Raw genomic sequence first — 27,369 nt, 5'->3', positions numbered from 1 at the left:
GCCTGCATAATTTGGAAGGAACTATATGTTAATTTGACTGCTTTATCTACTCTATTGCCATTTTACCTGTTACAGAATTATTTCCAATAGTCTATTGATTGTTCCTAATAATTAATAATATGTTAATTGCTTGAAAGGAATAATAGAAATGTCTTTCTGTAACATTTATTATAAATGTCATGCGAACGACCTTTTTGATTCAGAAGCTGCGTTCCTACTTTACACTTCCCTTGATATTTTATTCTTACATTTCCCTACATTTTCAAATTGCATTATGGATATGGGAAAAAAACATATCCTGAACTCATACAATGTTCCACAGTATCATAATATGTACATTTCCAAAAGTACGTATAAAAAGAATATATTTTATTTTTTATTTATTTACCAGCTAAAATAAGAAGTAGACATTAGTCATATGTAAGGAACGGATTTTTATGTATTTAAAAATGCCAAATATTTAATTAAAATATGCATTTATTTTCGTCAATTATGTGGAAAACATGTGATTTTCTTAAAATATTTTCTGGAATATTTAAGTAAAATGGACATTTTGTTTTATGAAAATGGAATTTTTTTTGGGGGGGGGGAAGTTATAATTATTTATACAAGAAAAGAACATTTTTACAATTTATAATAATTTATTAGGAACAAAATAATTTGTTTTTACAAGTTATAATGATTTATACAACAAAGAACATTTTTACTATTTATAAAAAGATGTGTTAAATTTTCAATTTTGAAAACTTCACTCTTCGAAATTGTTTGCAACCACATGAAATTTCAAATGTTGGAACGTAAAGTGACGACGATCTGGGCGTAAGATGGACTTGTAACGACTAAAAGATCGTTCAACATCTACAGATGTTATAGGTGCCTTGCTGAAAGAAGTCATCTCGTTGGTTGTAAAGGGTACACGATGTTCTGAGGTGACTTCTGTTCCACTGATAATATCAGAAATTTGGCAGATGATCTCCCACCCTTTGTTCTTGCTCAGTACTTCTACCAGTTTTGATCTGATCAGATCTCCCTTACTCCCAGGTATTCCTTCCACCTTTTCGATGACTTTTTTAACGTTGGACACGTTTTCTGTCAGTCGAACATTTTGGGACTCAAGTTGGGTAATGGCTTGTGCAAGAAATACGCAATTGTCAGAAATGAATGCAAGGTCGTTCCTTAAATTAGGTTTCTCGAATAAAGACTTGGCTGTATTTATCGATACTGCTTCGTCTTCGAGATGTGAAAGCACATTCTTGATTTTATTGTAGTTTTCTTAGTACTACTGAGCTGCTTCCAGCCAAGTACCCCATCTTGTCAATATTGGTTCTGGTGGAAGGCACAAGTCTGGATAGAGATCTTTTAGCATTTTAATGCGACTTGGTGCTTTTAAGAACACTTTTTTAACCGAGGAGATTAAGGAATCTACGACACTGAACAAAGATCGGACAGTTTCTGCTACTCGATGCAAGGCATGAGCAATACACGTCACATGAATTATCTTAGGATAAAATACCTATTCAGGTTCTCTATATTCAGGCAATCTATTCAGATTACCCAGCCTTGACCATGTTGGGGGAGCATCAGAGAGAAACAAAAGAACTTTTTCGTTCAAAACTCCACTGGGCCATAGAATATGCATTGAGGCATCAAAGAATCGTGAAATGGTGGAATGATTGCATTTTTCGAGAACCTCACAGTTCAAAAGGAATGGCTTTGAATCCACATCAGCATCACTGTCAAGTTTCCCAATAACTGCATTGGCAATATACCTGCCCTCAACGTCAGTGGTTTCATCAATTGACACTCAAATCGGTCCATCTTTGATATGTTCTCGAATTTTGGTTTGTGTATCTTTATAGATATCTTCCAGGTAGTTTTTCCGCAGAGTGCTCTCGTCAGGCATTTTTTTCCCAATATAGGTCTCTAAGAATCCTTTGAAATGAGGATTTTTAAGTTTGTGGAAAGGGATATCTGCTCTAACCAAAGCCCGACACAGATCTGTACTCAGAGTAGACTTACTTGATGATGGAGATGTAAGGAAGGCTTGATAGGACGTCCTCTCTTTCTTTCTGTTTTTATTTTCTATGTGCGATCCGGTGGCAATATGTTGGGTGACTTGGGAATGTTGAGAGCAAGAAACGCGCTTGTCACAAGCTGTGCAGTACAAAATGTCTCCATCACTTCGAAAAAGTTCTGCCGGAAACTCGCGAAGATATTTAGCAACCAGTTGTTTGTTTGAGGCCGATGTTCGTGGCATTTCACCCAAAAAAGAATACACTAAGTGACCGAACGAAATGAATTGGACACTTCAACGAACGAGCTGAAAGAACAGACAACGTCAGACAACTTCAAAGAATTAACAAGTGCCCGTCACTGTTTAGCAGCATTCTGTGTAAATTACAATAACCATTGTACCCACTGTGATTCACAGCCCTACAGTCTGTGGTTCACAGTTCCTGTCAACCACCTCCCAATTATGAAAATATGCCCAAAATGAAAAATATGAAAAAATATGTACATATTTTGATTAAATATGTAGAAATATTTATTTATTTTAATCAAATATGTATAAATATGCGATAACATCCAAATATGTGGAAATATGTGAAATAAAAGTAGACTCAAACGGCTTAAAAAGTGTCAGTATGAATACTTCTAGTTGAAAAACGTCTGTAAATTGCCTAGAAAAAAATATGTAGAGATATGTGTAGAGATATGAGATGGTATGTGATGAAGAGGAGGATAGCAGTGTTAGGATAGCGAGTTGCAGGTCTACGTTGATCTTCGGCCCCAAGGAAGTCTTGACGATTCAATCAGTTGTCGTGGTAGATTGACAAAAATGACAGTCAAGGTGAGAGATATTAAAACGAATCAGATCTTCGCAGAGAGTACGTACAATGGATTTTTATATATTTTATCCTGGTTTATAAAAAGAAGTATTTGAGTTCACTATGATTAGAAACCCTAGGTTAAGACTCAGATAGGGCTTAATGCGAGGAATGCTTGTGGTGCGTCCTTTCAAAATAATTACAAACTTTAAGGAAGAAATGAGTTGTGTACTAAGTAAGTGCGAGAAATAGGCAAGTCGTCCAATGTTGTGCGAACACACTGAATGCATTAATCGTGCAGATACCGCGATAGAAATACAGATGAGAAGTGTTTTATGATATAAAACGATTCCTCGCTACACAGATGAGGAATGGGACTCAGTAGCCGAGAGGAAGGAAAATATACACTACCACACTCGTTTTTATGACCTTCGTTTTAATTACCAGGTTTATATTTAACGAGCTTTCCTTAGATAGTCATGTTGGGAATCAGACAAGGATTATCCCAGCTTTCGAAGTGCCCCGTCTCCAGCTTGTTTTTAAATGTAAGTCTCAACAACCAGCGCTTTCTCCATGCGTAATGTATCAATTATTGTTCTCGCATTTTAGATTGTATACTGCAATTAAGGATATTATTGTTATTGTTATAGAAGTAGTTTCCACTGACTTAGCCACGTGAAAAAGGCCGATTTTCTGTTCTGAATAAGAATTATCAAGTTTTTTTTTCTTGATCAGTTCAAAATAATTAAAAATAAATCCTTTACAGTATTTTGTAGTTATAATAACGCCTTTACTAAATAGTCTTAAGAATAAGTAACTGCATCATTTGACACCTATTTCAAGTTAATATGGAGGTCATTTTCGAATGGGTTTAGTGAACCCATTAAGTTTTGATTCTTTCTCAACTTTAAGAATGTTTTATTACAACGTCACACATATTTTGAAAATTACTGACAAGATTTAGTGGCTGATACTGTATCTGCAAATAATGAAAATTGAATTGAAATCCAATAAATTCAATTGTAAGAAAAACGTTTTTTTTTTCGAGTAAGTTAAAAATTAATGAGAAGTTAATTAAGTTTGCTAGTTGAGCGTGTGTTGTCCGCTGGCTGGCCGCCAAATTCACCAGACTAAAAGTAACCAGCCTCAGACAGAATGGAACTGGGTGCAGAGAGGGCGGCCCTCGATCTGTGCTTGTGTTGTAATGTTCTGGCACTACTTTTAGAAATACTATCTTGAAAGCACTTCTAAATTAGAGATTCCAACTTTTGTTCACACTGTTACTTAAGAACAATGGTTACTGATGTTCTGTTTGTTTTCCAGTTTTTTTTTTTTAGTTTCTAGTTAATATAAAAAGTTTTAATCTCACCGCTGAATTTAGGACTTGAACTGAAAATACATGATGGATTATACCTTAAAACTGATTTTTCTTTAGTTTTTGTGAGCATTTATATTTTTTTTTAAGCAAATTTTGTTCAAAATAATCAAAATAAAATATTGAAAAAGCAGATTTAAAGGTGGGTTTAAGAATTTTAATCCCATAACATTTAATACTTCAACCTTGCAGGTTATTAATATGTCTGATTACGCTAGAATTCTGAAAAATTATATCTTGACCAGCTTTCTTCAATTGAAGGAGAATGTGTACTTGAAGTACTTAAATTTTTAGTCAAATATTTATTCGTGTATTACATCAATATTAAGCGAAATACTTGTTTATTTGAATAATAAATAACTCATATTTCAAGTTCGGTCTGAACTGTTGCTGCAGTGATATTACAATGCAGTTCTTACGATTGTTTCATTTCACTAACTCCTAGTGTTGTATTTTTTTTTTTTGTACACAAAACGTTTTTGAGAGAAGCTCAAAACAGATTTTGCCGGTAACAACTCAAAATTGGAAGTATTTAAACAACTACAAAGATTTAAAAAAAGGCCGTTTACGAGTAGTATCATTTTGAATTTCATAAATATGCATACATAAGCTGTTATTTTTGAAAGTGGTATGTCCAATTTTTAAAAAAAATGAGTTAATGGTAATTTCAGTAAGAAATATTCTTTCCTTATTTATAATAATACGTTCAATGGAGTACGACTTTTTTTATAAAGTCAACAAAAGAATTTTGACTATAAAATGTTATCACAAAAATATTTTTTTTGAAAGTGGAATAAGTCCATTTCTAATAATTATAATTAAAACAACTTTCTTATTGCAATTATTTTTGATTATTGCTACTTCAGTGTGCGCTGCTCGTTAGCAGATATTATGCTAACTGTAAAAGAAAAATAAGTTTAAAATATCTTCTTTTTTTTAAGGATCCTAACGAAGTAATTTTCATTTTTATATTTTTAATATAACTGAAATTAAAAAAAAATAAACTTGGTTTTTCGTGTATTTAAATGTCTTCATTTTAATTATTACTTTTTACATAAAAACCCATTTCAGTAAAGCTATGTCTATAAAAATATGGACTTAAATTTACTCCTGTTTTTATTTCTTGTAATACGAGTATGTTATTTTTGAAAGTGCTATAAGTCCATTTGGAGCTAAAAAAAATCGTTTATTTTGTTAAGAATTGTAATAATTATTATTTCATAATAAAATTTAAAAGGTGTATAGTGTTAATAACAGCACTTGAATAGATTAAGGTTTACGGATATTTTTAAATTAATTCAAATGCAAAACCTTAAATATCTTAATACATGGAAAAATGGACTTATACCACTTTCAAAAATAACAGCTCATATATGTGTTGTAAATATTCTATAAATTTTAGTCATATAATCATGAATAAAATTATTATAAATATAAATTTTAGTTGTAACAACTGTATAAAGGCAGCACAGTTGAGAGCGGTTGCGAGCCACTGATCACATTATTATAATGCAATGGTATACTTGGGTTTTTTGAAAAGTATTTTATTATATGACCAATAATGTTTTACTGGAACATTGATACGGATTTGTCGATAACGCCGTAAGAAGAGACATCAAAAACTTGGTAACTCAATTTGTGTTGGGCGTCTTCTACACTTAAAACAAAACCAAACAAGTAGCTGTCGTAAATTCGAAAGCATTTGTGGGTGGTTTAAGGTTAGTGTGTGTGTGTACGGCTGCTACAAGTTGTGTGTGTTGGTAGAAGCGAAAGAGAGACATTGAAAGAGAGAAGATTGAAAGAGCACGATGAGGTCTAGAAAGCAACAAAATAAAATAAATAAAAAAGAATAAAGCAGCGCAAAGGAGGCACAGCCCGTCTTTATGCCGCAGTATAAAGCCTTATGTCTAAATCTCCCATAGCTCGAGTTATGTCCTTCGGATTTATTCTTTTTAACTGGCCACACACCACCGCTAAAAGCTATTCCACCGCGTAAAGCGACCCTTTTACTCCATTCTAACCATTTCATTTGTATTTGTTTTTTTTTTCTTTTTAATAATTTATTCTAAAGATTGTTTAATTAAATAAATATTCACGTGATCTCTCGATAAATTTCAAAATTGATATACCATCGAAATTGACTTGAAGACATAACAAACATAAATTCTAACATAAAGTCTTCTGATTTCCAATACATTTTTAAAAATAATCTGATATAACCGCTCACCGACTTTCTATTACTATATGTACTCCTTAACCAGTTAAGCGCGTTCGACGTGTATGCACGTCAAACCAAATCTCTGTTACGGTGCGTTCAACGTGTATACTCGTTGTGAAAAATATAAAATTGCCATTAACTATAAAAACTCGAAATTTTAATAAAATACAATAAGAATATTATTTGGTGGGATGGCTCCTTTATCTTACCCTTAGAACTGCCAAGAATTTTGTACGGAGGTGGGTGGAGGGAGTCAGCCAAATAATAAGTCGTCTCCGCATTAGAGATTGGGAATTACGCACACAAATAGAAGCTCTCAACTCTTGTGCAATGCCGTTATTACCTTAGATAGAGGTTCAGACCTCAGTACGAGAATGATTTCATTTTGCAAAGAGTTCAAAGCTCTTTTCTTCCTTGTAAAAGCTCTTGCGTCCCTAGTTAACTAGGCAATACATAAGTGAAGCGGTGCAAGATTTGGAATGAGCACAGAATGCTCTGTAATCTCAAGCTCCAAAAATTGCAGAAAAAGTGCTTGCAGTGACTATTATGACGTAAACTTTTGGTTGTTTTGACCTGCGTTCGACATGTATACACGTCATTGTCTGATTTTAATTTTTTAAAACTAAATTCCACGCCTAACTGGTTAAGGTTTTAATTTATACAAACTCCAAATGTCGAAACAATATTTAATTTTAACTAATATGATCAATCTAGAATATTTACAATCTAGTAAACCTACACATCATTTTAAAGTGAAAATTTTATACATCTTATCTTTTCTCAAAATTCTGTAAAACGAAAGTTGCTAAAAAAAGTATACAAATGTAAATCTACGCGATTGTAGAAATAGCGTAGAATTTTAAAAGCGGTAATTTAAAAAAATATATTCTTCACCGTGAAATTAGTCACAGCCTCGTGATTGGTCTGTATTAAAAAAGTTTCTCTTAAATTACAGCTCAGAGATATCTCAAATTTTATATAATTGTCGCTACCTAAAACTCGTTTTTAAAACTCATATTTGAAATCGTATTTATTAACAAGAAATTTGACTAGTCCAATTAAAACTGTAACATTTTTTTTTAAAATTTTTTGCTCGATGCCAGCTTGCCACGTTTACTCTCCGGCGGGGCTCCTGTCCACCTGTCCTCTTCAACAGCAATCCTCTTCCTTGTACAGATCTGGTGCGCTACCTTGGGCTCTACATAGACAAACGACTCACGTGAACCCACACACTAGACTTAAAAGACAAGCAATGACAGAACGTGCGAAACTGCTTTACAGACTGTTTGGACGATCCTTCGAATTGTCCACAGAACTCAAACGTGTAATTTACAACACTATTCTCAGACCTATGTGGACTTACGGATAGAGCTGTGGGGTTCAGCCAAACCTACAAATATAAGGTCAGTACAAATATTTCAGTCAAAACTCCTCCGACAGATAGCTGACGCTCCTTTCTACGGTGACTAACCTCACTCTTCACACCGACCTCAACATTTCCTTCGTACACCAACTCTTCAAGACTAAATACTAAAAGTTCCATACTACTCTCTCGACTAGCTCTAATCCTCTTGTATTGTCTCTCGCTTCCTCTTCGCCGATTGAATCGCCAATGGCCCCACGGCTTCCTCGCAGTCTAAAGTCCTAAACGTCATCCTTCTCTTATAGAGAGTGCTACCTCTGGCTAGTTTCTCTCCTCCTGCTCTCCTCCCGCACCAGTTCATTTTTTTTGTATGATTCGTCTAAATTTGAAAACTTACTGAATTCAGTGAGCAGCGATTTTGCACGTATGAGAAAATGTGATTGAAATTTTGTTTCAATTTAAAAAAAAGTGAGAAAGCCACTAGTGATTGAAATTTGAACTTTCTTTGCGGGAATTTCCCTCCTGGACCGTACGGTATTGAACTGTAGGGTTCAACGAAACGCTCCAATCAAAAAATTTTTTTCTCTTGAATGGAAAATACTCCGCGTTATTTTATGTTTCAAATCTAACTATCCACAAAGACTTCGAATTTCCTTTGTAAGTTCAGGTTGCTTGAACTTGCTATTAAAGTTTTCGTCAGAACTTACACTCTCATTCCAATTCTCTTGTCCGCCATTTTTCATTTTCTGCCTTTTAATTTTCATCTTCTACTTTTAGTTCTAACTTATGAATTCTTAAACGCCGATTTTTTTTTTGGAGTTTTCAAAATGCTTATTCCCCATGATATCAATTCGAAACATAAAATTTAAATTTTTTACGATTTTTCATTTTTGAATGAGGATTACCATTCAAAGAATGTGCATTAAAACTACTTTTTCAAATTTAGATACCTAAGAACAGATATATCTGGAAAAAAAAAAAATGCCTGGAACCTGCCTGATCGTAAATACCGTTCTCTTGTCAGTTAGTATTAATGGGAACTTAAAATAAAATAAAACTAAAATTTCCTAAATTTGCTTACTGAAATTAAATGAAGTGATTTAAACGAACTATCAAACATTCTTATAACCAAGTATCATGCGGTCTCGGATTCGAACCCAGTCGGTCGACTTTTTTTTTCTACCAGAAGCCTTTCACACCTCACATTCCGGTGATGTAACACGCACTGTCCGGAGGCTGGCAGTGCATTTAGAAGGATCAGGACGTCAAAGAGCTGGCCGCAGATTATGTATGAATAGTTTTGTATTTAATCACTCCTTTTTCATCACACCTTTCTTAGAGAAAAATTAATTTTTCTGCAACCATGTAGGGAAGTTCTCATTACTCAATTAAAATCAGCTGTGTAATGCCCAACTTCCCACACTAGTGGGGGGAAATTCCCATTAGTGTCACTTTCCGCACAAGTGAGTGGAAAAACTTTATTGTGCTTCCTTGATATAAGAAGTTTTGTTATTAACATAAATATTTTCTGTAAAACTCTAATAAGCTTATTTAAATTTATTTTATTTAAATAATTAAAAAACGAATATAAAAAAATAAAATAAAAATTGAAAGGAATATAGAAATAAAAATAATACTTTAATAAATAATTAGATATTTTTAATTATAACAGTTAAAAAGGTTATAGTGTTACCTTATAGAAATTTAAAATGGATTCTAGTGATGCCTGTTTAGAAAACACTCCTCCATCAATAAAAGAAAGAGCAGAAAATGTAATAAGTAATGTAAATAATTGTAATATAACAATAAATGTTTATAATAAATAAATTACTTTTTGTAGACTGTAAAAATGAAATTTTTAATTTTATTAGTTAATAAATGGTTGCAGAAAAAATATAATATTTAACTCTAGTGTAAAGTATTTTCCTCACACTCGGCAATTTGCACTTGCACTCGCATCGCTTCGCTCGCTCGTGCGTGCGTGCAAACCCTGCCTCGCGTGAGGAAAAGTACTACTTTCCACACTTGTTAAATAAATAACTATATATTGTAGTTAAAACAAACAGATCGGGATCACAATATTTATTTTAAGAACTACAAGGTTAATCATGGAGAGTATGATTCTATTTAAAAATTCTTTAGCTGCTTTAAGAAATAATTTTTTACAAACCCAAGAATTTATTAGTTTTTTAAAATAATGTGTATTATTATTTCTTTCTTCAAAATGTCAAGAGTGTAAGAAACTTACGCGCTTTGTATTGTGACTTTTTTTTTATAATAAATGGTTAAAAGTACATTCATTAATAATAATTATGCAGGCTAATATTGCTCTAATCAGTCTAAAAATTGAGAGCAGATTAAGACGTGATTCCTGCTAAATTAAACACTTATCGAAAGATTTTTGAAAGAAATTTACTCAAAATTAATCATACCGGAAACAGGATCAATGCGCACCTGAAAGAAAACTTGAAATTTAGCTAAAGACAATTTCTAACCATGAATTTAGTTTTTTACATGAGCTTGGAAACCCAATTTCAAGTTAGTCCCTTGTTAAATCAGATGGAAGAAGTATTGCACTAGAACAAACTGCGCGACATACTTGTTACCTAGTCCAGTTGCCACAGTAGTGGGGATGCTGCGTTGATAATTAGAGTTTAGGCGCTTTCACCACTCTGCTATTACTGGTCGGCCACGACAAAAAAGAAGACCTCCAGATTTTTATTTATGTTAAAATGATATAAAAATTTGAATTGGATATAAACTCCAGAAAATGATTTTTTTGTTATACGTAAAGTTAAGTTGATGTTGATTGTGTAATATGATTTTGGCCAAATGACCGCCGCGACAGTACTGGCCATTTTAATCAAAGTTGCAAAGACTTTTTTTTCCAAATTAATTGGCTCAATTTCAACAATAACCCGTTGGATTTCTGTTTTAAGTTGTTTTTTTTTAAGCATAAATCTTAGTTTTCATAAACCCTACAGGAAATAATCAATCACAAGGGCTCAAGGGAGAAAATAGGGACTTGCCACTGTGAAGGTTCGGGAAACAAAACGATGGTTTCCCTTGCTGAAGGGTAGTATAAGGGGCACTATTTATATTTTGAGCCTAATAATAAAAAAACAGTAATTTGTTATTGAAAATGACTTTATTGTTTTTCAAAATATTCTCCTTTATGATCTATACACTTCTGCCACCACTTGTCGAAGAATTTTTTCCATTCTCTTGAGACACCTCCAAAACATGGTTTTTGAATGCATCAACGGCTTCTTCTGCCGACGAAAATCGTTGTCCACGTAATTTATTCTTGAAGTTCGGAAACAAAAAGAAGTCATTTGGTGCCAAATCAGGACTGTACGGCGGATGACCCATTAATTCGATTTTTTGAGTGTTCAAATAACAAAACGTTCTGAAGAAGGTTATGGTCAAAAATGTCAAAACTTTCAAGTGGAAACGTCAGATAGCACCTGACAACACTCAGTGTTGTCAAGGTTCAAAATACTCGAATAAGTAGTGCCCCTCGTATGGGGTATACCTTATTGTTCGAACCACATTTCATCGTAGGCTATATCGACTAAAACGTTCATTGCACCCCAAAAAACAGGATATTACAGCTTACTATATCGTACTGTAATTCACAGTTCAAATTAGTCAAATTCATACTCATAAAAGAACGGGTTTAAAATTTGGAGTCAGTCACCTCACAAATTTGATGTATATGATTCCTACCTTAAGTCAAATAAAATTGTCTCGGCGAACATGGATTTTTGGCCAGGCAGTTTACAATATATGAGTTAATCAGGAGCTTAAATGTTTAGCGACTGGAGCAATTGAAATACTTGATCTTCAAGGCGAGTGATCAAATAAAATCAAATATTATCATTCCAAAATTATTCATACTTTTAATTTATTGAACATCGAATACAAATTTTTATATTATTTTAACATAAATTCATAACCATTCAAAGACAAAAAAAAAATTCCTCATTAAGTAACTTCGATGAATTTTTCGACTTGGATTTCGTAGTTACCATCTAAACAAGAGTAAGTATAACCTACAAGATTTGCGTATTTGAGATGAATCTAATCATTCTGATAAGTGGTGGGAATGAGGTCAGTCTTCTAAAAAAAACATTTCTTAAACTACACACTGTGACACTGATTCTAAAGACATTATTTCAGCGAGTTTCTAAAATTTGACAAGACTTGGATAGCCGGTTCTTTCTGTGTTCGAGGCGTGTTTTTTTTTTTTTTTAATGTAAGTACCATTTTGAAATAAAAGAAAACTAAGTATACTTTAATTAACAATGAATATATAGGTTTCGTGACCGTAAATTATTAAACTAAGGATTCAAGATTGGCGAGGAATCAGTCAAATAAAAACAACAACTCATCTTTTTGCCAACGTTTCGAGTTTTTTTCTGTAACCCAACCAACCCGCGCATAGCCACGCCCTGAAGGAGAAACTTTGTCGAAACGTTAGCTAAAAGACGAGTTGTTTTTATTTGACTGATTCCTCGCCAATCTTGAATCCTTAGTTTAATTAACAATTTTATTTTTACAGGAAAGCCTGGTACCTTAATCTACTTTTCTAAAAAATTGCCACATATATATTAAGGCACTTATCGTATCGCACAACCAGCTTTTGGGTGAAATACAGATGGCGGCTAAGAAATTTAGGAAATATTTAAGAAATCTATGTTGTATTCATCTTCTATAATTATAGTTATTTATTTCAATTATTTTATTATATTATTATAATTATTTTATTATTATATTATTATTATTATGATTATTATTTCGGTTTTTCTTTCTTTTTTCACTTTTTATAATGAAATTAAATTGCTTTCATTTTTTTTTAAATGTATACAGATTTCAATATTTCGTTATTTCATTTATTTTAATTTTATTGTATTATTAAGTAAGTAATCGCCTATTTTTTCAGGCGGGGCTTAACGTCCAACTACCAAGTAGGTGTCGTGGGCGTAGGCGACTAGCAAACATACTTTACTGTAAATTTCTTTTATTAACCATTAAATAAAATCCAAGGCCTAAGACCGGGAATCGAACCCAGTACCACAATACTCGTACATATTAGCTTCGCAGGTCTCGCCTATAACCGCTCGGCTACCGTGGCGCCTTACTGAGCAGAGAATTTTTAGTTTACCCCCTCCCAAAATACAGGAAATTTATAAATTTTACAAAACTTTTCTTGAAATGTCGTACGAATTTCCCGTCTGGCATCCTTAAAGATTAGTTTCCGAAAAATTTTCAAATTCAATTATAGCCACCATCTGCAGTAATAGTGGACTTTATTTAACAAATACATTACAATAATTAAAATATTATAAATATGCATTTTATAATTTAATAAAGATTTTATCCCTAATCAATCGATCGTCGGAGGAGTCTATATAGCGGACATTAAAAATGAATGCAATTTAACATCTTACATTTAAATAATGAAAAAGAAAGAGAAATACTCGTAATACGAGGGTCGTTTGAAAAGTCCGTGCAAAGTCAGAGAGATAGCACCACTGGCGCGTATCGAGGTTATGTTTAGTTAGTAGCATCTCTTGGAAGAACACACACCAAGTTTCAGCCAGATCGGTCTATTTCTTTGTGTTTGGCATTCGTTTGAATCGAGGAAGTCGAATGATTTTCAAAAAATGGACGAAAAAGCATTTCGTGCGTTGATTAAACACTACTTTATGAAAGGCAAAACGCCTCAGGAGACTAAAGAGAAGCTTGATAAACATTATGGTGACTCTGCACCTTCGATTAGAACAGTTTATAAGTGGTTTCAAAATTTTCGGAGTGGCCATATGGGCACAAGTGACGCTGAACGTTCTGGACGCCCTGTTGAGGTTACTACTCCAGAAATCATTGATAAAATCCATGATATGGTGATGGATGACAGAAGAGTGAAGGTGCGTGAGATTGCTAGTGCTGTGGGCATCTCGAATGAACGGGTACATAATATTTTGCATCAACATTTGGACATGACAAAGCTATCCGCAAGATGGGTGCCGCGATTGCTCACGCTTGACCAAAAACGAAATCGTGTGAAGTGTTGCAAGGACGGTTTGCAGCTGTTCCAGAAGAATCCGCAGGACTTTAAGCGTCGTTTCGTCACTGTGGATGAAACATGGATACATCACTACACTCCTGAGACCAAAGAACAATCTAAACAATGGGTTACCAAGAGGGAATCTGCGCCAAAAATGGCGAAGACCGTTCCTTCGGCCGGAAAGATTATGGCGCCTGTCTTTTGGGATTCGCAAGGAATAATCCTCATCGACTATCTGGAAAAGGGTAAAACTATTACAGGTGCATATTATTCATCGTTATTGGACCGTTTGAAAACCGAGCTGCAAGAAAAACGCCCACGATTGGCCCACAAGTCCTTTTCCATCACGACAACGCACCAGCTCACACCTCAGCAGTTGTGGTTGCAAAATTAATGGAAATAGGGTTCCAACTCGTTTCACATCCCCCCTATTCTCCAGACTTGGCTCCCTCGGACTGCTATTTGTTCCCCAATATGAAGAAATGGCTGGTGGGAAAAAGATTTTATTCAAACGAGGAGGTGATTGCAGAAAGGAATGGCTAGTTTTCAGACTTGGACAAATCCTATTATTCGGAAGGGATCAACAAACTAGAGCAGCGTTGGACGAAGTGTATAAGCCTAAAAGGAGACTATGTTGAAAAATAAAAAATGTTTACCCCAAAAAATTAAGTAGTTTTTATTTTTGCACGGACTTTTCAAACGACCCTCGTAATACAATAAAGGCGCCACGGTAGCCGAGCAGTTAGAGGCGAGACCTGCGAAGCTAATATGTATTGTGGTACTGGGTTCGATTCCCGGTCTTAGGCCTTGGATTTTATTTAATGGTTAATAAAAGAAATTTACAGTAAAGTATGTTTGCTAGTCGCCTACGCCCACGACACCTACTTGGTAGTTGGACGTTAAGCCCCGCCTGAAAAAATAGGCGATTACTTACTACACTGTTCAGTAAATATTTGACCAGAAATGCCATTAAAGTGAGGCAACTCTCAATTCTCACGATGGCCACGATGCAGTCGATTAGGGAGGAGTTTGGAGTCAATTCACTTATATCAAATTGAAGATTCACCTCCGACAATAGCCTAGCCAGAAAACCAAACTTCCTTCGCAACTGTTTATCATCCAAAACCCATACGATGCTATCAATTTTCGTTATTCAGAATCCATAAAACATCATCCGTGAAAACACACAATTGGGAACTTTACGATTTGCACCAGTCGCTCTTTTACAAATGAAGATAAACTTATACAGATATATAAAAAGAAGTAGAAGAAGAAGATTCTCTTAGTAAGTTGAGGGCTTACTAGTGATATTAGTAATTGGACGGTAGACATTTGGTAATGCGGTTGACATTTGTAGCCAACTGACACGGACAAACATGGACAGACACAGTGGAGCCCATTGTCCGCCTGTCTCACTGACCCACTTACTGCGCACGCGTCCCACCTGCTACACCAGGTCGTGCGTCAAGTTGCACCTCCCCTTACCACTTCACAATCTTTGTTTTCTTTCCATCTCTTTCTATTGCATATATGTCCTGTTGTGTTTACAGCATCTGGTTGTTGCGGACAAATTTATCCAAAATAACGTGATTTTTTAGATTATTATCTTCCGGGGCAGCATTTTTTTCTTTTCTTTTTAAATAATTCCCTTAATTTTTTAATATTTTTTAAAAATCCTAATCATAGAATATCTTCAAATTATACTTGCGACATTTCTACACGTATATTTCAGGCGGGATTCACTAGGGTGACATTTTATCTTATGCCTACTTCATAAAATAGACATTTTTAGCAGTTTCGCTAATTTTATAATTACACAACTTTTAGAAATAGTCTATTGCGAAAAAGTTTACACAATCAAATAATTGAATGTTTTAAAATTACTGGTACTCTTGTACCTGCGATTTTATTTAAACTTTGAGCAGTGATTGCGAACACAAATTTACAACTTTTACTGGAAACATTTTCACGCGAAATTCCTTAAAAGGCACTATTGTGATGAGTAGTGGATTGATTTCTCTACAATGACGATTCAAACCTTGGGTATTTGCAGAAAAGCTGTGAGCAGAAACGTTTAGATTAGATTAAAATTTAATCTAATTTAATTTAATTATATATTAATTTAATAATTTAATTATAGGGGTGAGACCCATGCCACACGGCACCGCAGCCAAAACAAGCTTATTGTGCCATCCCTTTTGGATCTAGTAGTTGAAACGTACCCTACTAAAGAGGTGTAGGACTTGCCCTACTAGTTCTTTTTGCGCTAATATCTCCGTTGGTCTCAAAGTTCCAAAGGTTTCCAAAGGTTGCAACACAATCGAACAGCCAGTGAGAGGCCGTTTCCTCTTCATCCTGACACAATCTGCACAACAGTTCCGAGCTAATAAGCCTCTCCTTGTACATTTTTTTTTTTTATCCTACGCCTTCACGGTCAACGGCTACTTCGGCCATGCGACGTCTGGCAGCCCAATATAAAATATTATTTTTTTGTGTGGGTCCGTGGGCATATTGTCCCGGACATCCTGCAGTTGGGAGCATGCTAGCAGGTGCGGACCATTCATAACATCTCCTCCACAAAGCACACAGATTATACTGTCAATGTAATAAACTAATGCCAGTTCGGTGGAGATGCTTCTGAAGGTAATCATGCCCCATCAGTAATCTAAAGCATGCCACAGCTGCTGATCTAGGCAGATCGGTGGGGAGTCTTTCTTTGATATTTCCAAGCACCTCCCATTGCTTCCCTTGTGCTTTTCCCCTTTGTTCTTCGGCCATCTTCAATCGAAATCGGAGCCGGATCTCTCTCTTAGCAGTTCTAAGCGGCAGCGGCAATTTGCCTCCTCTTTTGCCAATCTGTCAGCTTCTTCGTTGCCCTGGAGTCCAACATGACTAGGGATCCACTGCGGTACAACTTGCTTCCCTTGCGAAAGTAACCTATCTATGAGAGCCCTACATTTCTCTATAATGATGTCGTCTTTATCATCATAGCCGGTTGCTGCTGAAATAGCTGCTTGGGAATCCACAAGTAAAGCAGTCTTGCAAAAGTCCCCTTTCGCTACCTCTTACAACGCTATGGCGATGGCGTGCAGTTCTGCATCAAAATTTGATGCTAACTTTCCAACAGGAACACTCAATTGGAACTGCACTGAGTAGACTCCTGCGCCAGCATTACGGTTTGCACCTTCTGCAGAACCATCGGCCTGTGTGTACTGTGTAAATGTATTGGGGTGTAACAGTATATGTTGTTAATGTTCATGTTGTTAGGCTGGGATACCCGCAGGGACGCCAAGTACCCTGAAGAAGTGGCTAATTCACTTCCCTCTAAAGGGGGAGTAGAAGCGTTTAGAAACAAGTCGTGTGAGGGGTTCACACCAGATGTTTTCCTTCGATTTAACTAATTTCATCTTATTAACGATCCTGGTCAAATTGCTTGCAGCGCCTTATCAAGCACACTTATATTCAGCATTGATAGAAGCAAGCATGTTTTTATAGTCAATAAACCATATGTATATACTTGCATGCTAAGACAGGAATGTAATAGTGTAAGTCGCGGAAATAGTTTACTACAGAGACGGTCTATGATTTGGTTCCTAAATTTGGTTAAAATTATGTTCCAAACCAAAACACAAAGTGAGAGGGATGTGTGAGTGAGACGGAGTGGAAGGAGGGAAGGTTTCATGTATGTATACAGTGTACTACCAGCATGCAGTAGTTTTGGTCAGCAGTAAAAAAAATTGTTATCTCTTAATGTATAAACCTGACCAAATTTTTAATATAGTTCTATTAGAGTTTTAATAATGTTAGTCATGATGTTGCGACGTGATACGGTTAGCTAACCGCAATGGACGGGTATAATAGTCGCTCTCTTTGCTGCAGGGCCTTTTGATGACACACTGAAATAGCATTCCATTAGGTGTCATCTCCAAACTTTCCTCTGTTCTGGCATAAGAACTAGAGTATTCTGGCAGACATTAGCTTCCAATCCAACTGGTAATATTGTAAACCGAAACGGGGTGCTGGGATACAAAGGCCTTCGCGGTCCCGAATCTTATAAAACTGTTTCTGCTGGGGAATGCCTTGGGGGCTCTCTTGCAAACTCGCACGACCAGTCCTCTTTAGCACGGCAAAAGTTGAAGGAAGTAATAGCCCTGTTCACTTGATCATGATTAGCAAGGGCTCATTTATGGAACCACATGTAAGTGTTTGGGACTCATGTTCAAATCCAGTTATTGCCTGGGTATTAGTGTTTGGGACTCATGTTCAAATCCAGTTATTGCCTGGGTACTAGGGTTTGTGACTTACGAGGTTCAAATCCAGTTATAGACCGGATGTTAGTGTTGGTCTGTTTTTGGCGACTCATGTTCAAATCCAGTTATTGCCTGGGTATTAGTGTTTGTGACTCATGTTCAAAGCCAGTTATTGCCTGGGTATTAGTGTTTGGGACTCATGTTCAAATCCAGTTATTGCCTGGGTATTAGTGTTTGGGACTCATGTTCAAATCCAGTTATTGCCTGGGTATTAGTGTTTGTGACTCATGTTCAAAGCCAGTTATTGCCTGGGTATTAGTGTTTGGGACTCATGTTCAAATCCAGTTATTGCCTGGGTAATAGTGTGTGTGACTCATTTCAAATTCAAAAGAGCTATTCAAAACATAAAAAAGTATAAAATTTTATTTTTGTATTCTTCTTAATATTTTGTAGTTAATTTTTTTACTTTGTTTCAGTACAGATGTTCGATGCTTGTTGTTGGCAACAAGTTATTCTATTTCAAAAAAATAAATAACAAAAATAAATAATCAATTCTGTAAGAAAAAATGTAGAGACCATAATAATGTTGAGAAATGATTGAAACTTGAAAGAAAGATAAAATGGATGTTTATGTCAAATTAAAATAAACAGTAATAAGTGTGGACAAGAATCGCCACACAAGTTGACCTGTAAATTAAGGATTGTGGGGTGAACGCAGTAGTGGTCGGATGGAGCCGCGAAGAGAGAAGGAATACGGGATGGAAGAAGCAGGCATTCGGGACCAGTTGGTGGAGCAGGCCATTTATATGTTATATCAATATAAAGTGACAACTGTGTAGGTCGGCTGGCAGTTCCTCGGGGCCTCTCTGGTGGCGCTGAGGTCGCTGGAGGGAGCATGGAATTCGTCCTACAGCCGCGCTGTCTAATCAATTCACATACACGCGCCCACACCATCTTTACAAACTCATAAAAATAAAGAAAAATATCTATATTTAATATAGAGCGAAAATCTTTCTCTTTTTTTGCTTTTCCACACGGTTATCTTAATGGCGCAAATCTCCTCACTTACAATCTTTGCCTATTTTATTCGATTAATCCCAAATCTTTTTCTCCTTTGCATCAGTTTTTTTTTGGCCATCTTCTTTAATCTTAATTGGTAGGAAAATATCATTTAATAAAACGATAAAAACGTTATTATAGAGACCCCATTTTTTTTTAATGTGTACCATCTTGAAAACAATGTCTCTCAATTGTTCAATATTACATTTTTTCCCCAGCCGTTTTAATAATTCAAAAAAAACTCTTAGACGAAAAGGCTACCCGCTGAAATTTAGATAGGCTATTAAATTTACAATATTGGAGTAACTTTAGCTTTTGAAGTTTAGTTTCAATTTAATTTTTTCTAATTATTTTCTTATATTTACTTTTATTGCATTTTAAAGGTATGCACTTCTTTTTTTAAAGAAATTATTACAGAAAATCAACATCATCTTGTTGTGATTGATTATTATATTATTAAGTAATCTACGAGTTTTCTGCAATTGATTTAATTTAAGGAGGAGTATTTCCATAAAAAAAAGATTCATCCTTTTGCATGATAATGCTGGACCAGTATGTAAGAAGGTTTCCGTTTGGTCACAGAACAGGGATACCTAAAATTGTTAATAATATTTTAAAGGTATTTCTAACCTTCAATTTTAAATTAAAATAATTAATAATGAACTTAACAATTTATTAAAATTATTATATGTTCATAGTTTTGATTGTAGATGTTTAATATAAAAAGGGAAACTTACTAATTAAGCTCACATAACAACAGTGTACAAAAAAGAATATTGCAATTTGAACTTCTTTTCCTAAACTGCACAGTAATGGTCCATTATTTAGGATTGATTGCAGAAAAAGCTTTAGTTTGGTCATTGTTCTCCAGTCGCATTAATGAATTCCTGAAGCAATTAATTTTGAAAAACATGGAAACAATACGTGTAACTTCCCCTTCGATTGAAAGCTCCTTTTTCCTTTCTTTTTCGTCAGTATTTGTGTATTTCAAGGATTTTAATTTCTACTCGTATAAGACTTTTCTTAGAGGTTTTCCTCAAACTATGTAAAATTTTGCCAAGATGTTTTTATTATTTCAAACTATTTGTATTCTTCCTTAAACAAGTTGTTTTATTAACCATAAAAAGCTAAATACAATTAATTGAGTTAAATAATTATTTTTCTTTCTTTTACAGTTCGTATGGCGAACGTAACTGGCCTGAAAGACACTAAGGTAAAAGTAAATGGAAAACTGCGGCTAGTCTGCCGATGCAAGGGTAACCCACTGCCAGCCTTATCGTGGTACAAGGATGGCAAACCTATTAATGCTACCCAGCACTCCAAAATAAAATTCAAGAAGTGAGTAAATAATTCTCTAGATTAGTATTTTATTTTTACTCACAGTTCAAAAAAAATCTGGCGAAAGACTAACAAAATTAATCATTTTCTAATCGCCTTCCATTACAAAAAATCAACATTAAAAAATAAATTAAAATAATCGTGAACGCTTTTTTAACGTTGCTGATGGTTAATTGCCAATATTATAGCAGTAAGTTTTAAGATTTGTTATCTGTTAGTTTGCTGCAACATATTTAATTTTAGAAGCAATTTCAGAACAATATCCATCACAAAGTGTGAAATTAGTCAAAGCATCGATGTCAGAGTACTGGTTAGATATCTCTTTGGTCTTGAAATTGGGGCGACCAAAATATTGTATAATATGTACAAGTATTGCTAAATTATTGTTGGGCTTATTAATAATGCATTTAACATTCCATTATGAGTATTCGTGTTTCTATAGGTAAGTTATATTGTCTAGTATTCTTCCGATGTAAGTGAGTAGTCGACTCCCAGATGGAAGTCTGTATTGCGTTGGTCAGAGTGTAAACTGCTTCATCAACTTCGTCAGCAGTTTTTAAAGAGAGAAATAGATTAAGTTTAGTGTCAAGTAAAGTTTGGAAGTTGTCCCAGTCAACAGGTCCCGTAATTAGAGAAGGGCGAGGCGGAAGTGTCTTAGGTGTCGCAGTTAGTACCAACAGCACAGGACTGTGGTCAGAAGAAAGATCAGTAAGAGTGTAGATGTCTGTACCTCCAAAAGCCTTTACTCCTTCTGACGTCAAATACACTATCAAGAATCTTCCATCTAGAAAGTCTCCAGGATATGACCTCATCACCTCTGAAATCCTCCGCCACCTACATTTATAACTCTGTCCTTCGTACTACATTCTTTCCGCTATCCTGGAAGTATTCAGTGGTGCGAATAATTCCAAAACCTGGAAAACCAGCTCACCTACCCTCATCCTACAGACCTATCAGCATACTGCCGACTTGGTGTTATACCAAACCACCAATTTGGTTTCAGGCGTCATCATAGTACTGTTCAACAATGTCACCGGGTTGTTGATGTTATTGCTTCAGCATTGGAGAGAAAACAGTATTGCTCAGGGGCATTCTTAGACGTAAGCCAGGCTTTCGACCGTGTTTGGCATCCTGGATTACTGTTCAAACTAAAAAAGCATCTTCCCTCAACATACTACCTCATTTTGCGCTCCTATCTTTCAGATAGGTTCTTTCAAATTAGTACTGGCTCAGCAATCTCTTCTTTCTCCATAGTGAGGGCGGGAGTGCCGCAGGGGAGTATACTTGGCCCCGTTCTCTACACAGTGTACACATCAGTCATACCTGTACAACCCTCTACACTACTCTGTACATATGCAGATGACACAGCCATACTAGCCACAAGTACACATCCTACATCAGCTTCATACAAGTTACAGACACACTTACATAAAATAGAATCCTGGGTAAAGCAGTGGCGGATTAAAATGAACCCACAGAAATGCCAGCATGCCACGTTTACTCTCCGGCGGGGCTCCTCACCACCTGTCCTCTTCAATAGCAATTCTCTTCCTTATACAGATCTGGTGCGCTACCTTGGGCTCTACATAGACAAGCGACCCACGTGGAACCCACCCACACACTAGACTTAAAAGACAAGCATTGACAAAACGTGCGAAACTACTTTACAGACTTCTTGGACGACGCTCCAAATTACCCATTGAACTCAAACGATTAATATACAATACTATCCTCAAACCAATGTGGACTTACGGACTAGAGCTGTGGGGTTCAGCCAAACCTACAAACATACGGACTGTACAGACATTTCAATCAAAAGTACTTCGACAGATAGCTGACGCTCCTTTCTACGTGACTAACCTCACTCTACACAACGACCTCAACATCCCCTTCATACACCAATTAGCCAAGACTAAATATCAAAAATTCCATAGTGCTCTCTCCACTTGCTCAAATCCTCTAGTACAGTCTCTCGCCTCCTCTGACATTCCTGACAATCCTCTTCGCCGACTGAATCGCCAGTGGCCCCGCGACTTCCTCGCAGTCTGAAGGCCTAAAATTAATATCCTGTAGAAAGTGCTGCCGCTGGGCAGTTTCTTTCCTCCTGCCTTTCACGCCTCTATACTTCTATTTCCCTATTTACTTATTGTATAGTGAATTATACAGATTGTAAATAACAAAATAAATTTAAAAAAAAAACCATTCCATTAAATTTAAATTTAATTATTTGTTTGTATGATTAATGTTATTGCGAGAAGTTACTAATTGGGCACCAGTACAAAGAGATTGCAAATTTTTTCAATTTTTCTTCCTTCAGTCACTGAGATTGAAATTTGAATTTACTTTACGAATTAAGAATAGTAATAGGGTCTTTATTTAGCATTGCAGGCAAAATAAAAAACTTTTTAATACGTCAATTTGCGCAAATTTATTAGAAAAATCATATAAGAGAAAAGGTTGTCTTTTAATTACAGATGATAATTATAGTCTCAGTTTTTCAGCTATTTATTGCTTGCAATCCTAAAAGTGGAGGCGATATTTTATTTACCGATCTCATGAATTTGTAAGAAACAAATTGTGCAGATGTAAAAATGCACTAATTGTTTACCACGTGTGTATTTATGTATTTGCGTTTAAATCTAATTAATTGTACACATTTCTTTTGATCCTACACTTAGTTTACATTTTCTTTATTTTTAGAGTTAAAATAAACTAAAGAAGAAAATTGTACAGTCAAAATGTATAAATTGAGACAAGTTTTTTTCAGAACTCCAGAGACATTTTTACCAGGAATCCGATGCAGTGGAGATTAAGTCATGTACCCATTTAGTTCAGTTTTAGTCTAAGTTGAAGGATGTGGGAATAAAATAACATAAATACGAAAGAATTATGGGCTTTGTTTTTAGAGAAAAAGTAAATAAAATAAAAAAATATGGCTTCCATTTAATTCTCTAGAGGGACTTAAATGATGTTAAACTAAAAAACATTTTAATTAAATTAACGGACCTATTGTACATGTTTGAGGTAACCCCAAATTTAAATAATTTGAGTGATTTAGACAAAAACAAAACAAAAAAAATCTGTAAGTGGAGTTTAAGATTAACTAGTTTTGTACAAATTTGGAATTTTACTTACGCGAGGAAGTCCTTCTTGGAATCATCATCTTTTTTGGTCGTGTCCCTTCTACGGGCACTTTAGAATTAAATATATTAATAAATACGTCTTCAGAAATGTGAATGAGTTATTATATATCTCTAAAGTGGAGCAAATTTATGATATATTTTATTTTGTTTGCAACTTTTTAAAACTGAGGTCATTTTTATTGAATGAATAATACAGTGTTGTAGACTAATTCATAATTATTGTATATTTGGATTTGTAAATCACTTACTGGAAACATTTATGTTCAAAATATTATTGTTATCTTTTTAAATCCATTGCCCTTATTTAGTATTATTTTGATTAAATTCATTTTATTTTATATTGCATTGAACTATTATTATCATTATTTTTATTACATTAATCGCTTTTTCTTTTTTCCTCGTCTGTAAAAGTAATACTTTTCATTTTCAATTTTTCTATTTCTTGTTATTGATTAGTTTGTTTTTGTTTGTCAAACCCACCCCATCTGTATTGTACAACTATGTAAACGGATGTAAAAATAAATAAATAAATAAATAAACTTACGCGAGGAAGTCCTTCTTGGAATTATGAGGCAGTAAATTACCTATCTTTTTTCGCAAAATTGCATTCGAACAGAATTTCCTGGATACACTGTTTAAATAAAAGTTTTAGATCTGATGGGTAGTATCTAATTCGAGTGAATATGAATTTTAAAGAAAATCGGAGAAATATATTAAAAAAGAAAAAGAAGATCCTAAAACTGATTTTAAGCAAACACTTATTCACATAGCCAAACATCAAATTTAAACTTTCTGGGAGTTTCCGTTTTCGAGTTATGCTGCAAAATACACTTCAGTTAAAGCAAAAAACAGGTGGTTTCAATTCAATTTCAAAAAAATCTGCGTGAATATGCGAAACTACTTTTTCCAAAAAGGAAGCAAAAGTTCGACTTCTCTTTATTTTCGAACATTATTTATTTGTTATGAAATTATACTACAGTTATCTTATATACAAAAACAACGGAAAAGGGGATTTTATTTTGATTATATACATTAAACGTGACAGACTGAAGGTTGCATTCAATCGCAAGAAATAAGTTACGTCTGGTATAGGCGTCACTTAAAATCATCTGACTCAGACTGTGTACTATAACGTAAATAAAATTTAGCCTCAACAATCCTATTTCTCTTCGCTGGTCCGATGACTCACACTTCTCCCAGCCTGGAGCAACCAGCACCCTCTTTAATTATCACGTAAGTGCACTAACCTGCTGGCCTATCTTAGTGTAAACAAAAAACTGCCTTGCCTTAATTATGATTATAATAACTTTAATTAAATTAATCTTTATAATTTTTTAGCTTAATACCAGTTATTATCGTTTATCTACATAATTCTAATGAGTTAAGTTTTACTTAATTTAAAAATTTCTTTAGTCCCTGCTTTAATGCCAAGAAAGCTTTTGTCACCTGGCTTATAGGCAGATTTAAATTGACACAGATAGAGCAGATTATATGGAAAGAGGGAATAAGGAGTAAAAGGAGGTTTGGAGTCGAACACGGAGGAGATAGATAGTGAAGGGAGATTTAAAATTGGTGAAGGAGTGAATAAGGAAGGAGCGAAATTTGAGATTGGTGAAGGTGAAGAGGAAACAGAGAGTGAAGGGGCATTTGACGTTTGAGATAATAGAGAGTGAAGGAGGATTTGAGATCGGCGAAAGATGGGAAAAACGGAAATAAAGATAAGAATGGAGGGAAGATGTTGCTTTCGGTTTTGTGGTGTGCAGCAAGGTAACTAAAAAGAAATATAATTTCTTCCATATTTAAATTAAATTGAATTTAATTACTTCCTCTTCTACCGTGCTGAGACCTGCACAACTTTCCAGAGAACGAAGTAAAAGATGCATGAGGAATAATAGTCTTTTAGAGAAGAAACAATTTGGTAGAGAAGAGGAAATGAAGCAACAGTAAAGATAAAGCAACAAAAGTTGGTGTTAAAGAGGATATTCAGCATGGAAAGCTGTAAAAAAATGAAAGTGGTATGCGTCGTACAATGGACTTCAAAGAGTTTTGAGAGGTTTTGAGGTAGGAAAAAAGAGGCCATTTGAGGTAGTAATGGTAGTTTGGTAAAGACGTTCTAAGGAGCTGCGATTGCCGGTATAATAGGAAAATGGAGCAAAGGAACCCTATTGCTTATGAGAAACCGCAAACCGAAATTACAGTTGCAGAAAGAAAAAATCTAGCCTAGTTTGCAGAATTCTTATTGCAGATTTGCCTACAAAAATAATGAATAAATGAAACTTTTTTGGTAGCCTTAGATACAGTGAATTTTGAGTTTAGTTTAGATCTGAAGATTCACTTAAGAATCATTGAACTTTGAAACCATGATGCCCGAAATGACCATGGTTCAAAGTACAGAGACTATGGGTAAAAGAGTTGTTACAACAAGTGGGTTGTGAGATCTAATCACAAAGATGGGTGGCTCTTATCATTTACAGCATCTATAAGAGATCTTCACCACTTTGTACAGAATGCAATGAACAAGAAGATCTCAAACAGATAATAATGGCCACGCTAAATAAGAGAAAGAAAGGAAATGCTCGATACAAGTATTGAGAGGCACTCTTACGATATGAGGACATCATCTTATCTAGCAATAGTTTTGTACCAAAATGCAAATGTTTTAGAAACAGTGTAATCAGAAAGGACGAACGCGACGAGAGGTCACGAAAGCAAGAATATTGCGTTAATGCCTACTTGAAACTGTAAAGATGAAGAGCTTAGCCTAATTTGTAATAAGATAAGTAGATGCACAAATTACGCACCTAGATGAAAGTACAAGTTGTGATAGAATTTAATTTATACTATTCATGTTAGTAACTGTTGCTGGCTGGATGCTGAGAGCCGAAGACAAAAAGCAAAACAACTTTGAAATCTTTCTTCAGGATTTTTAATTGCTATTTACGGTGTAATTACTATCCTTCCATTTCTTATTAATAGTTTTTCTAATCCAATTAGTTTGATTGAACACAAAAACGCCAGATTATAAATAATTTCGAACTACCGATTAGTTGGACGGAGAAAGGTAAGTTAAAATATTTACTATAGTTTTTGTAATGTATTCGTACATAGTAAGTAAAATCCTGCAGGACCAGAAATCGCACCCAGTGCCATCACATTGTATCCTAGCTTTGCAGTCCTCACCTATAGCCACTCGACTAAGGTGGCGCCTCAAGTTTGTAATAATTTAATATTTCTTAGTCACTAATGGTCTAAAACTTATTTTATAAACATCAATGTAATATTTAAATAACTATAGTTTAACCACAAATGGAGTTGTTAAAAGTTTTTATACGCGCTTTGAGTACACAAATACCAAATACATGTACACATGTGTGTTGATTTGTCTGTGTGTAACAGAAATGTGTTCTCGCTAAATTATCATATTCAACAGTATAATAATAAAAAGTAAGTGAGGCCACCCAAGAAGTGTTGATATGAGGTATTCAAGTAGTTAAGAGTGGACTTAGCTATCTAAACTCCAGACCATTACCTTAAAGAGTGCAGTCTGGGTAATATATGCAAGTGGGTGCATACACTCCGCTACTCGCTCTCTTGACAACTTGACATTTAACCATTAAAGCTCTCTCTTACCCTCCTTATCCCTCACTAGTTACACTTAAATTAAGTCATATATTTTATTAAGTATACTTCATCCACACTTCATCATTATATTTAATTCAAATTAT

The 27,369-nt window shown here is 34.8% G+C and overlaps 1 protein-coding gene across 5 annotated transcripts in view; it reads left to right on the top strand.

Annotated features, from left to right (window-relative positions):
• Positions 1-27,369, top strand: part of vn (membrane-bound neuregulin protein vein) — a 233,046-nt gene that overhangs the window by 164,110 nt on the left and 41,567 nt on the right. For all 5 annotated transcript variants that reach the window (XR_012454756.1, XR_012454755.1, XR_012454751.1 and 2 more), the window contains exon 2: positions 20,339-20,501. Coding sequence is in view for 2 of the 5 variants with exons in the window: in XM_074115996.1 (XP_073972097.1) it covers positions 20,339-20,501 (163 nt within the window). In the remaining 3 variants the exon portion in view is untranslated. The remainder of the gene's footprint in view (positions 1-20,338; positions 20,502-27,369) is intronic.

This window comes from Rhodnius prolixus, unplaced genomic scaffold (assembly GCF_049639745.1).
Source record: "Rhodnius prolixus isolate KJV_2025 unplaced genomic scaffold, Rpr scaffold_1, whole genome shotgun sequence".
Lineage (NCBI taxonomy): Eukaryota > Metazoa > Arthropoda > Insecta > Hemiptera > Reduviidae > Rhodnius > Rhodnius prolixus.
The sequence above is the reverse complement of the archived record's forward strand: the minus strand, read 5'-3'. Positions and strand labels throughout refer to the sequence as shown.